The 14,247-nt window shown below is 46.2% G+C and overlaps 1 protein-coding gene across 7 annotated transcripts in view; it reads left to right on the top strand.

Annotated features, from left to right (window-relative positions):
• The window catches only part of GAB2 (GRB2 associated binding protein 2), a 178,049-nt gene that overhangs the window by 142,515 nt on the left and 21,287 nt on the right, over positions 1-14,247 (top strand). For all 7 annotated transcript variants that reach the window (XM_027959276.2, XM_060403951.1, XM_060403952.1 and 4 more), the window contains one exon: positions 10,182-10,425. In XM_027959276.2, the coding sequence (XP_027815077.1) occupies positions 10,182-10,425 (244 nt within the window). The remainder of the gene's footprint in view (positions 1-10,181; positions 10,426-14,247) is intronic.

Consider the following 14,247-nt stretch of genomic DNA (forward strand, 5'->3'; position numbering starts at 1 on the left):
AAGGACTCCACTTTGCATATAAGCAGCCATAAACAATATGTACATGAATAGGGGTAAAACTTTTATTTATAAAGTCAGGCAGTGGACCAGATTTGACTTATGGTCCTTAGTTTGCCAACTCCTGTTCTAGTGTGATAATAATATGCCTTGGCAAGCCTGCTCAGATCCATGTACATATGGTCGTAGTATGCGGGCCCTCCTGGGGATGTTAGAAAAAAATAACTCTCCCTTTTGGATCCCAGTGGGGAAAAAATGAGGATTGCTGAGGCATCAAGACACAAGAGTGGAAGATGAGTAGGGAAGCTCAAGCAGCGAAGCTAGGAAATTGTTATGACCCCAGGATTGGAGGCCGTGGCTGAGAAAGAGCTGCCAGCGGGAAGTTGAGTCCTGCCAGGCTCTCTGCCTGCTGCCCTCTGCCACCACGGGAAGGCAAGAGGACCAGTCCTGCCTCTATAACCAAACCCTGAAGGTCTGCACACGCAGTTCATACAGCAGGTGACCCCCTAATGGAGTGTGGAGGGAGAGGCCTCCTTTGTGGAGCACTGACCCACAGGCACTGGGGCACCTCTGGAGTCCCTGGGCCAAACCTATAGGGAGCTGTCAGTACCAATTCTACCCGTTAGGACACAGATTCAGATGCCGTTCCTAGGTTCACAGCTGAGATTCCAGTTTCAGAACCCACGTTCCTTTCCCCGAACCACGCTGCCTCTCCTGAAGACACAGTTCTGGGTCAAGTAGTGCTGTGGATCTGAGAATTCCCTCGGCAAGCTGGAGCTCTTAGAATCCCAGCCTCCCCATCCAGACTTGAGCAGTTCCAGGAATTGTTCTTGTGATTGTTGCCACTGCTAATGATTCTTGATAAACTCCCATTATTAACGTCTGACACTCATGGTTCATGCTGGTGGCCAGTTGTCTCTTTGTGAGAGCCACTGCCAGAGAAAGGGGAAACTTGCCTCTTGTGGAGTTGGCTAGTTTAAAAATACAGCGATACGGTTTCAGTATTTCAATGGAAAGGTCGCAAAGGTCAAATGCATCATTGACGTGTGAGCTTATGGCGCCCACTAGATGGATTGATTCTCATGGGAATGCTAATGGGTTCCCAAAGTTCCTTGGGGGAAGGGAGAAGTGCTGCCCTGAGCATAAACTTGTTCTTCCCAACTGTAGTATAAACTCCTAGAGCAAGGACCAGGGCCACTCTTTTTGACAGGCCTGCAGCTCTTAGCAGAGTTCCCACAATCAGTCCTCATGACCCTAAGTAAACAACAGAGTGTTTCATTCCATTTATGGATTGACTCTGTGGAGGAACCACAGTGTCTCCAGTTGTAAATGAGAGATTTGGGGATGAGGGGGGAACACAGTCAGTAGTCAACCAAGTAAGGTCTGTCACAACTGAGATGTGCTGTCCACGTGGCAGGTAAGATGAGAAGGCAGCTCATAACCTGATCTGTCTGATGTGGACAGGACAGTGCATGCATGCCTAAATATAGTCCCAACCCAGAAGCAAGCACAGCTCAGACAGCCTCGCTAAGTGATCACAGTTCCTTCACCCCGAACAGCAGCTGACCTGTGGATTCTGGAGCTCTTCATTCCTTCTTCTGACCCAAAAAGGATAGTTTCTGACAAAACTTGCTGCCGTGATGTGTTTATTGAGCCCTTTGTTCTGATCTGGACGTTGAGTAGGCACACAGCTTTGTGCTGAACACTGTCGGAGAAAACAGTCTAGGTCCTGAGTTCTAACAGCTCTCAGCCTAGTTTTGGACAAGAGATTGTGAATTCCCAGCATGAAATGCAGAATGAAACACTGCCGAAGATTTAGAGGAAGGCACGATTGGCTCTCACCAGAGACCTTCCAGAAAGCATGCCGTTTGCTGTGGGCCTTAGGTTCCCGTCTCTGACATGAGATGCCCCTTACACAAGGATGTGTGGCCAGAGACGGGCTGACATGCCCGTGAGCTGCAGCCACTCAGTGCCTTCGCCTCGGGCCCTGCACAGGGTCGATTTCTGCGAAAGGAGACCGAGAGATCATATCCATCAAGGTCAGGGCACTCAGACTTGGCTCTTGGATCTCTGGGATGGTGTTCTTTCCCAGATCCTTCCTCAGAAGTGGTGGAGGGGGCGGCGATGGGGAAGTCTGGCCCCTGAAAGGTCTCACAGGGTCCCCTGTTTCTGCCTGTCTCTGCATCCTCTTTTCTCTTCCTCCGCTTTATAGTCTCTATAAACATTAGGAGCCGTATATTTTTGAACTTGGGGAATTATTTACACTAGTCTTCAGTAGTTTGATCCAGCAAATGTTTGCTTTCCATGCAAATATGAGTAATATAAACTCATGACAAAACAGTAATCCCGCTATCTAGAGTCTTGGTCATCAGATCTCCTGACTTGATTCTGCCCTGCCCCCCTCCCCCCATGATAGAGAATATATCTTCGTTCACAAGGATACATCTTTCTACTGGTACTGCAGAAGGACCCCTGGGCTACAGGAGCTAAGTTTTAATTTCAGAGTTTACATCTGACCCCTTGTATGTCCTTGGACAAGTAGCCTCACCTTTCTGGACTATGGCTTCTCCAGTTGTAAATGAGAGATATGAGGGTGAGAGAGGAGGGCAGTGATGATAAATGAATGACTGGACACCAGGATCCCTTCCAGTTGCCATGTTATGGGAGTTATTGTGCTTGACTGTAAATGTAAGAATAACTTCTCTTAATGATGATGTCTACAAGAGGATTTTGAGGATTATTCCTTCCTAAATAAGTTCAGGCTTGTGATTGTGAGTTAAAATGACCTGGATCTATTGATCCAATTTTGCCATCAGCCATCCTGTCAACAGGATGTTTTTATTTCCTTTTTTTTTTTTTTAATATTTACTTATTAATTTGGCTGCACCAGGTCTTGATTGCAGCATACAGGATCTTTCCTTGTGCCAAACAAACCCTCAGTTGTGGCATGCAGCCTGTTATTTGTGGCTCTTGGGATCTAGTTTCCTGACTAGAGATTGAACCCAGGCCCCATGCATTGGGAGCACAGAGTCTTAGCTACTAGACCACTGGAGAACTCCAAGGCTTTTGTTTTTAGAACTCACCACCTGATTCTTGCTTTTCATTTAGCTTTCTCCAGGGATCACTCATCCTATAAAATCCTACACCATTGTTTGCAAAATTCTTTCCTTACTCATCTTCTCCCCAGTAAGAACACTCAGAATCTTACCACTTTTCTACTTCTAGGAACAATTGACATAATGTAACAAGTATCAACCAACAACCATTTACTTAGTATTTAATAGTTACTATTCACTCATATTTTATGTTATTGAATCCTTCAAAGGACCCTGTAAAGTGTTCCGTTCTCTTTGGCATTTGACAGCGTGGGAGAGGAGGTGCAGAGAAATTAAAAATGTTGTCCAAGGCCCTGCGGCAAAGTCGTCTGAGAATGTGGACTCCCACGTTTCTGACCCACTTTAGCCTCTTTCTGTTGCTCGCCCTTTCCTTTTGAATTGGCCATGAACAGATGATAAGGAGGGCCAGGAAGAATGTGGATGGTTTCCAATTTGGAAGTTTGATGATACCAGGAAAGATTTGGGGAAGAATTTGTTCTTTCATTTGGCTTTCAGAGCTTGCTTTGCCCTTGATTTTTCAGTCAACCCTAATGCTTCTGCCCCTGCCCCAGAATTAAAAACCAGAGATTATTAAAAACCAAGCCACTGGTTCTGAATCTAAATCTCTGTGTAAATATAACTCATTAGATCTTACATGGAGCAGCTCTCTTAAGTTTCCCAAAGATTACTTTGATGTGAATCCCTCATCTAATCCAAGTCCTTGCTTTTATAAATAGAGAAAACAGGGCTCAGAAAGGTGAAATGGCGTTCCGAAGGTCAGTCTGCCAGCTGGAGACAGAGCTGGGCCTCGACCCTCATTCTGTTGTTTGACTCTGCCTCCCGTAAAGCTAACACCATTCACCACAGAAGGATTGTGTAGGAATTGTCTCTCCATGGTTGAAAAGAATTGATTTTGAAGACAAAGCGATCTCATTTAGATCTAGGCTCTGCCGCTTTCTAGGTCTGTGACTCAGAACTCATTATTAATGTCTCTGCGCTTCAATTTCTCCATCCCCCCCATAAAACAAAACAAACAAAAAACAATGGAGGAAATAATATCTGCTTCACAGAGTGGACTAGAGACGTATGGCAGGTGCTTGCTAAATGGCAGCTGAAATTATTATAGTCAATATAGACGTTTTTGTTCTTATTACTTTTATGTATAAATCTATACAAGGTATAATTGTGACTTGGAAAGCGATTCCATACCTTGGCCAATGTCAAGGTCTCAGTCAGTTCCATGTGTCCCCTAGGAATAGGAGCAGTAAGAATAGTGGGGTGCTCTGCTAAATACTTTGTATAAATGATCTCCAGTCCTTGCAGCAGCCCTGCAAACTGTGTGTTCTCCCTGTTGAACAAATGAGGTTCTGAGAGATTTATGTAACCCGTCCAAGGCCAGAGCCAGGTTTGAGTCCAGCCTGGGCTCCAGCATAAGCTTTGGTCTGCCATTTTGTGGGTTCTGAGACCCACCAAGGCTTGGGGTGAGGGTTTGGGAGGGGGGATGAAGATTAAAAGGTCATTGAGATAAGGGAAGCAGTCATGACTTGGCCAGTCATCTTTTCCAGAAACTCTCGCCAACCGCCCCTTTCCTGCTACTGTTATCACTAGCCAGTGGATGGCTGGGCTGGGCTGGGCTGGGCTCCTCTGCTGAAATCCTTCAGAGCTTTCCTGTTCTAGAATTTTGCAAGAAGGTGGGAGGAGTGTTTTTATGCTGGGCAGGCTTCCCATGAGTGATTGTGGAAAGGAAGGGGAGTGATTTTGTAGGGCCCTAAAAAGAAGCCAGGAAGACGAGGAAAAAATAAAACCCTGTTGAAAAGAAAACAAATTGACTCAGGCGTTTTCTGACATTATCTTTCGTCTAGACTTGGAGATCGAAGCTCAGGCCAGAAGTCTGGAAATGCCCATTTTCTTCTTGCTGTGTAACTGACCTTCCTAATGACCCAAGACACATCATTACAACCGCCTGATAGGCACACACCAAAAACAGCCCAGCCACATATTGTCTAATGTTTTCCTTTATTTTTAGCATTCTTTCCTTTGCTCAGGAGGTACCCAGGGCCATAAAAACAAATTTTAAACGAACATTTTATATGAGTGCTTAGACTTGTTTTCACGAGCTTATGTCATTTTCCCTTTACAGCAGCCCAGTGAGATAGGTAGGCAGCCCAGGGTTTATCCCCCCGACCTCACAGGTAAGCATTCAGAGCTCAGAGACCTGCCCACGATCTCATAAAGGCAGAGTTGGAACCGGGTCCCTGGTCTCCTGACTCCTGTCCCGTGCATGAGGCCCACACACTGTGAGGTGGCATTCCAACCCACTTGAGGCTTTTCACCCCAAACCATAAGTGCTAGCTTTTTGTTTACCTGAGCTGCCCACTGCCTTGCTAGGATTATGGGGTGAACCCTCTACAGTGGGGTAGGAGGGAGGTATAGGGAACTGAAGGTAGGAAGCAGGGAATGTCTTTTTCTCAAGGGAGTTTAGCAAGGGCTTGGTATTTACTGAGTGTTCAGTTTTCAGAGAGGAAATAAAAACTAAAGGTCACATGAGTTTAACGGGATGACTGTTAATCTCTTGCATATATTTTACACTGCACACTTTGCAAAGGGCTTCTGCCTGTGTGTGTGTTTAATTCACATACTATATATCACTCAAAGTATACACGTCAGTGTTTTTAGTATATTCACAGGATTGTGCAACCATCCTCACAATCGAATTTAGGAACATTTTTATGACCCCCAAAAGAAATTTTGTCCCCATTAGAAGTCACATCCTATTCCCATCATCCCCCCAGCCTTAAGCAACTACTAATCTATTTTCTGTCTCTGAATATTTACCAATTCTAACATTTCATATAAGTGGAATCTAGCTTCCTTTCACTTAGCACAATGCTTTCAAAGTTTATACATTTTGTAACATGTATTTGTACTTTATTCTTTCTACTGCTGAATAATATTCCATTATATGATATGCCACATTCTCTATGTATATCCATCAGCTTATAGGCATTTGGGTTGTCTCCACTTTGGCTATAATGAGTAAAGCTGCTGTGAAAATTTGTTTACGGGTTTTTCTGTGGACGTATGTTTCCTTTACTCCTAGGATATACCTACAAGTGGAATTGCTGGGTCATGTGGTGATTCTGTGTTTAACTTTTTGAGGAGCTGTCGACTGTGTGTGTGTTTAGAAATTTACTGAGATATATTTCCCATATTGGGCTTTTTAGTGGCTCGGTGGTAAAGAGTCTGCCTGCCAGTGCAAGAGATGAAGGTTTGATCCCTGAGTCAGGAAGATCCCCTGGAGAAGAGGATGGCTACCCTACCAGTTTCCTTGCCTAGGAAATTCCATGGACAGAGGAGCCTGGTGGGCTATAGTCCATGGGTCACAAAAGAGTCGAACATGCTTAGCTTCTAAGCAACAATTTCTCATACCATAAAAGTCACCCATTTAAATGTACAGTTCAGTGGTTTTAGTATTTCCCAGGGTTGTGCAACCATCACCACAGTCTCATTTTAGAAAATTTTCATCAGCCTCAAAAAGAAACACCATTCTCATTAGCAGTTACTATCCATTCCTGCTTACCAACCCACCTCCTTCCCAGGCAACCACTAGTTTGCTTGCTGACTGAATTTTCCTGCTCTAGACATTTCACATAAACAAAGTCACGTGATCCGTGGTCTCTTTCACTTAGCACAGTGTTTGGGGATTTGTCCATATTGTGGCATGTTATTAGTATTTCATTCATTTATATGACTGAATAATATTCCCTTGTGTGAATATCCCACATTTTTTTTATCCAGCCTCTACCTCTGTCATCCCATCGTGTGGGAACATCCCGTTATGCTCCCTGTGTGGCTCTGTCTCTGTTTTCTTATAAGGACTCCAGTCACTGGAGTAAGGCCCACACTAATCCCATGTAACTTCATTTTAATTCATTATATCTGCAAAGACCCTATTTTCAAATAAGGTCACATTCTGAGGTTCCATGAGTTTTGGAGGGGACACTGTTCAACCCATAAAGACACGAAGGAGTAATCACATGAGTTCAGATAGAAGTCTTTTAAAGTTGCAAGCTGAGGTAGGATTTTTGGCAAGGTTTCATGCCAAAACAGCTTTGAAAGAACTTTCCTGGCGATGAAGACCATTATGGAGCTAACTGGTTTCATAGACGTGGCTTTACGTCAGAAGAGTGAAATTCCAAGTGTCTCTGGGCCCAACTCATCCTAACCCCTACTCCATCTTATTACCAGATCTCGAAAACCTCTTTGATTTTGACCACAAGAAACAAGCATGTATGGATTTTTGTGCCAGAGAAAATTATTTTATTCATTCAACACATATGTAATGAATACCCACTATGTTCTGGGACTGTTCTAGGCACCAGGGATAACAGGCGACGGAACACGTTTTGAGTACCACAACTTGCAGCATTTCTCTGACCCTTTCTGCATTTCATCCTTACAACCACACTCTGGAGATTTGTAAATAAGGAAACTGAGACTGGGGTGAAATGATTTCTCCTCCTCTGTGACTAAACAGACTGGGTTGCCTTTGAATCCCCAGCCTGAGCTGGAGGCACTGAGGCTGGGTCCGTCTTCCTTTGAACGCTTGACCCACAAGCATTCAACACAGGGGACATGAAAAAGGAATTGGGTGACAAGGCAGGATAAGTTGTTTGTCACAAAATGGCTATTCTTGTCAGTTTGAGGAACCTGGCCTTTATTCTGAAGGTAATGAGGAGTCACGGATGGTACTGAGGGGGTTTGACTTATTATGCTATGTACTTCAGACATTCAGTCAATACATGATTGTGGAGCTGTGTCATAGACGGGGCTTCATTCTAGGAATAAAATTGTTACAAAAGGGACAGTATCTCTGCGGTCACTGAGTTCATAGCCTAATGTATGGAGTGATGCAAAAGAGGTTGGTATTCACCTGAAATTCTGTTTGAAACACAAGAAAGTTCAAGTGAGAAGCACAGTTGAAGAAATAAACAGGAAGTGGTTTTTAAAAGAGAGATCTTTGTAAGTCATCCTGAGGATTGCAGGGATCTGTTGCATTTTAAGCAGGGCAGAGGCATAATGGCATGAGGTGGTCATTGAGAAACAGGGAAGGGTGATAGATAATGCCTGGGTTTCTGTCTCGGAGAACTGACCGGATGGCAGTGTTGATGTGCTTCACTGAGATACAGAATCCAGGAGGAGTTCCATTGAGATGGTTGAGCTTGACTTGCTTGTGGGACAGCTGAATGGAGGTGCCCGGCAGATTGGGGGACTGGCGGGGAGGAAGAGACGGGGAGCAGTTATAGGACAGAGAGCTCAGGAGACAGAACCAAGCCAGAGATTAAGATCTGTGAATTGTTGTCACATAGCTGAAGCTGTGAGGGCGGACAGGATGCCCCAGAGAGTCTCTGGAGGGAGAGTGAGGTCACAGGAGGGTGTGGGCAGAGCGCTGAGGAAAGCCCCCTGGATGGGCTGGTCAGGGGAGGGGGGTCCAGAGACCACGGACAGCGTGGGGTGCCCCCGAGAGGCTGCCCTGGCACCTCCCCTGGGTCTCCCCTGGCACTGGGCCTTCCCCTCCCCCAGGTGTCAACCCTCTCCTCTGCCATCAGAGAGCTCATCTCACACATCTAATGGAGTAACGAAGCCATCGATTCTGTTAACAGACATCCAGTTCACAAGACCTGTAACGGGCATTCACTTTGGAGGTCGACAGAGCTGTCGATGGAACAGTTTTTCCCCAGAGGCCCGTGGCGTTTCCTGCTATACGCTGGCAGTAGTTGACCTGTCCAGCATCAGAAAAGGCTAGAGAGTCACTAATGCTGTAGAGCTGGGGATCCGTGAGAAGGGTGCTAAAACAGGTCAGATAACGGGGTAGAAAGAGAACTAAGTCCCCTCTGAAGTGGTCACGAGCCCTGGAAAGCCCCCGTCATCACCACTAAAACATCAGCCCCACTGGCCATCACACTGCCAGAAATGACATCTTTAACCTTCCTTTTGAACAAAAAGTTTTGCTGGTGGAATTACTGCATGCCGAATGCTTTTTTTTTTTTTTTTTGCATATTCTACAAAGACAGACTCAGAACTTGTTCTGTGTACCTGGGCTTTATTAGGTAAATGTTGGCACTGAAGAGGTAACATCAGCAGTCACTGCTCTTAGACACCATGGGCCAGGCAAGGCTGACAGTGGATATAATGAAGTGAGGGCCAGGTGCTGTTCGCACCCAGAACAATGGAGTCCAGGAAGGTTTCAGGGAGAATATGATATCTGTGTAGGGTCTTAAAAGCTTGCCTGTGAATGCTAAAGAAGTAAAATCCAGGCGGAAGAAACAGCACAAACCAAAACAAAGAATCATAAAAGGGGCTGGTGTGTCCACCGACTGATGAAGCTTCCATATGCCTGGGGTATGGGAGGAGGAAAGCAGGAAATAGGCCAGACTGTGGAAGGCCTTGTATGTTGTGCTCAGGCATTTGGACTAAGCCTAGAGAGCCAGCCAAATGAATAATGCCCTTGGCTTGGGGTGTAGCTCTCTAAACTATTATCTGTCTTTAATACCTCGCTTCCTTTCTAACACAACAGGGAGAGTTAAAGATAAGAGTTAAGAAGAAGAAGAAAAAAAAAAACCCCATAGACAGAGAGTGGCGAGTACGGGAGCCGGGCAGCATCGTCCCGAGAGGACGGGGAAGGGCAGGCCGGAGGGGCCCGGACGGTCTGGAGGGACGGGCGGCTCCGTTCCGCGCACTTTTATCAGGCAGTGCGGCGACACGGCCCAGGCCCCTCGGCGCCTAAGTCTTCGGGAAGCCGAGCTTCATTTAGTAAAGCCAGCGTAGCTGAGAGGGAGGCGATGCCCCAGGAGCCCGCAGAGAGAGGGGAGGCAGTGGCGTTCCCTTGCCCGAGGCTGGCCTCGCCTCCCGGAGCGGGCAGGGGGTGACCGGCGACAGTGGCCTCCGGGCGACCCCGGGGCCTGAGCCAGCAGGGGGCAGTAGGGAGGGCAGCGGGCGGGCAGGTGCTGAGGGCGCTGCGCCCCCTGGTCCGGGAGAGGGCCGCCTTCCCTTCCGCTTCCCCTCACACAGCCCTGGCTGTCTCCACAGACTCCCTGCGGAACATCTCCTCGGCCCCGCACGCGCCGCGCTCCTCTCCGGCGGAGCTCAGCAGCTCCAGCCAGCACCTTCTCCGAGAACGGAAAGCCTCGGCCCCGTCGCACTCCAGCCAGCCGACCCTGTTCACCTTCGAGCCCGCGCTGTCCAACCACGTGCAGCCCGCCCTGTCGGCCAGCGCGCCCCAGGAGTACCTGTACCTGCACCAGTGCATCAGCCGGAGGGCGGAGAGCACACGGTAGGCTGCCCGAGCGCCGCTCGCGGGCCCAGTCCTTTCCAGCCTCGGCTTTTTAATTTTGAAGACGCGGGAGTAAACTATCATTGCATCTTTCCAGGTCACCAGATACATAATTATAAAACAAAAACACCACTGCTCTAGTTTAGGTAACCTTCACATTTTATGGGTATCATCTACGTTGCTATATAACGATACGTGGATTCCAAAGAATCCTTTTATTATCAAAAATCTTGCTTTACAAATTTTGTTTAATTTGGAAAAAAAGGCGTTAAGAAGCTAGAGTTTCAGAATCAAAGTCAGTGCATTTGTTGACCCTAACAGTATAGCTATAAAATAACATTGTTGAGTAAATCCGTATCTCACTTTTGCTGCCACTGTGGTGTTCCATGTGGCAGCCACTCTCCACATGTGGCTATCTAAATTTGAGTCAATTAAAATTAAATAAAACTCGGGAGCTTCCCTGGTGGTCCAGTGAATACCGATCTGCCTGCCAGAGCAGGGGACACGTTTGATCCCTGGTCGGGGAACTAAGAGCCCAGCAGCCGTGGAGCAACTAAGTCTGCGTGCCACACCTAGAGAGTCCGTGAGCCACAGCAGAAGTCCCACATGATGCTGCTAAGACCTGACACAGTGAAATAAATAACAGTTGTGACTGTGGTAATGATGAAAGAAAATAGATCCCAAAGATGTCTGTAACAGCATAAATTTAAAAGAAAATTATTTCAATTAAATTGCAGTGAAAATTAACTTATTCAGTTGCACCAGCCGTATTTCACGTGCTCAGTGGCCACACGTGCCACTGGCCACCATACAGGGTCATGCAAATACAAAACATTTTCATCATCACAGAAAGTCGTAGCAAGAACGCCCCGCTCTAGAGTAAGTTTTCGTTTTTCTGACAGCGAAAACTCTCTCAGGCATAGAGCCTGTGCATACTTTTATTACCTTTTATCTCATTATTAGGATAAACAAAAGCACAGGGCTTATGGACTTTGCCGGAACTGGTTCCCAATTCTACCATGGCCAGCAGGTTGCAAATCACGTTCCTGTATTAATTAATTTAGAAATAACTAATTTGTGTTAGGAGAATTAAGGCAGTTAGAGAGCTGGTTTATTGATAAATGACATTACAGGATATTTTCATGCATGATCAGACTTAAACCAGTCAGATACACTGAGGTCACTAGGATCGATCATTTCTCCCTGTTTCTCGGGTGAGGAAACCGAGACTCTCGACTTCTGAACGACAGAGGTCGGACCAGAACCCAGGCTTCTCCTTCCTGGTCATGTACTCTTTTCTCTGCGCTGTGCTGTTCTGTGATTCTGGTCTTCTGAGTCATCTTCACACACTGCCAATACGCAGTTTGAAATCTGCCTCAAAAAATTCGTTTTCCTCAAGCAGCATGATTCATTGGTGAACTTCCGCGAGTTCAGGTGACCTCCATCAGTGTACGCATGAGGGCCTGAGTTCCACACAGGTAGAATGAATCAACCAGGATCCCTGAACTAGTTAGTACCTAATTCTTCTGAACCACAGACCGGGTAGAATGCAAAGTGTTTTACAGGCTCTGCAGTTCAGTCAGGTATGGTTTCAGATTCAGGTCTGGCCACTTCTTTGTGACCTTGGGGGCCATTTATTTAGCCTCCTTGGCCTTCAGTTTCCTTCTCTGCAGAGTGAGAATAATTAACTCGCGAGCATAATTAATGAACATAAAATGGCAGAACATTTCTGAGGTACCCGTGAGGCAGGAGGTCCTCAGGACATATTGCCAGATGTTCTCCCAGGCCCCCACCCCTTCAGCTACACATAGGGTCACAGGGGAGTAAAGAATGAGAGGCTGCACCCTCATAGTTTCAGCGAAAGACAGAGCACTTTGTATTAGTGTCTCTCAAACAGGAACGTGCACGTGAAATACCCAGGCATCTTGTTGAAATGCTGCTTCTGATTCAGTGGCCCTGCGGTGGGTCCTGAGACCCTGGTTTTCTGCAAAACTGTAAATGATCCTAGTGCAGACTGCAAATCACCCTTCCATTTTTATATTAATACGTTACTATCCTTTGGGACAGGACTCAGAGCACATACCGTTGCATGATAAATATTTGAACAAATCTGTGTTATGGAAATATGTTATCTCCGTAGCCTGTGGATGTTAATGAATGAGACAGAGCTTATCTACATCTGGGGAAGCAACTTGATTGTGGGGCCTTGACCAAGTCGTGCTTTTCTCTGTGTCTTTGTTTTGATTTGTGTGGGTGAGGGAGCAAGAGGTTGATGAGTAGGATCTCAGGGAGAGTTTTAAAAATAGTAAACTCAAACAGTGTTTGTAGGATTCCAAGCAGGAATGGAGGGTGGAAAGGAAGCTTTCTTTCAGTCATTTCAGTTTAGTTGCTCAGTCGTGTCCGACTCTTTGCGACCCCATGAATCGCAGCACACCAGGCCTCCCTGTCCATCACCAACTCCTGGAGTTCACTCAGACTCACGTCCATCGAGTCAGTGATGCCATCCAGCCATCTCATCCTCTGTTGTCCCCTTCTCCTCCTGCCCCCAATCGCTCCCAGCATCAGAGTCTTTTCCAATGAGTCAACTCTTCTCATGAGGTGGCCAAAGTACTGGAGTTTCAGCTTTAGCATCATTCCTTCCAAAGAACACCCAGGGCTGATCTCCTTAAGAATGGACTGGTTGGATCTCCTTGCAGTCCGAGGGACTCTCAAGAGTCTTCTCCAACACCACAGTTCAAAAGCATCAATTCTTCGGTGCTCAGCCTTCTTCAAAGTCCAATTCTCACATCCATACATGACCACTGGAAAGACCATAGCCTTGACTAGACGGACCTATCTTTAGAGGGATATATAGTTTCTGGCGGTAGTAGAGTAGTGTGCATGATAGCAAACATACTATAACAATTACAAACTCCAGACAAAACATTTTAAAAAACTAAAGGCACTGAAGAGCAATCAAAGAGCAGGACAAATTTGTTTTTAAAAAAGGGACCCACACTGAACAAGATTCAATTTATATGACTTTTCTTTTGAATGAAATTCCCATAACATATCATCCCAAGTGTTCAGTAGATAGTGAGAAATTGCTGGACACTTGAGGACACTGTAAAGTTGACCTGTGGTCAAGAGAACTCAGGTCATAGAAACAAAATAAGCTCGGTTTTTGGAGTTAGCATACAGAGACTTTAAAATAGTTGTGTTGATTGCTTTAATCTGTGGCAGGGAGGGAAAATGGATAATGAGTAAAGAGATGGTGAAATTTAGGCAAAAGAAACTTTGAAAAAGAACGTATAAGTTTCAGTTTCTCTATGGTGGCAGAAGCCACCACAGATTATCCCTCCCACTAATTACAACTAAAAACTCCAGGCAAAATATGATTACCCAAAGACTCTGTAAATGAAAGGAAGCAGCTTATGTAGCAGAGCAAACTCTGAAGATGCAACTGCACAGAGTGAATTTTCTGTCTCTGGTGGATTTGTCCTGAGTATGGGCCCCCTCCCAAAGCAGCACAGTGGGGCAGGCTGCTGAAACTCTAACAGAAATCTCCAGAAAAGGAGCCCTTCGGGGGCTGGGGAAGAGTGGAGTATCCCAGAGTGGAGAGAGCTAGAGAAGGGATTTCCTGATTCTGGATATAAAACCACTCAAGTCTCAGGCTCATCTTGATGGGGGGGTGGGCGTGGAGCAGTGCGAGCGGTGCTCAGTCGTGTCCAACTCTTTGCGACCCCATGGATTGTAGGCTCTGTGGAATTCTCCAGGCAAGAATACTCGAGTGGATTGCCATTTCCTTCTCCAGGAGATCTTTCCCAACCCAAGGCATCGAAC

The sequence above is a fragment of the Ovis aries genome, chromosome 21 (genome assembly GCF_016772045.2).
Source record: "Ovis aries strain OAR_USU_Benz2616 breed Rambouillet chromosome 21, ARS-UI_Ramb_v3.0, whole genome shotgun sequence".
NCBI lineage: Eukaryota > Metazoa > Chordata > Mammalia > Artiodactyla > Bovidae > Ovis > Ovis aries.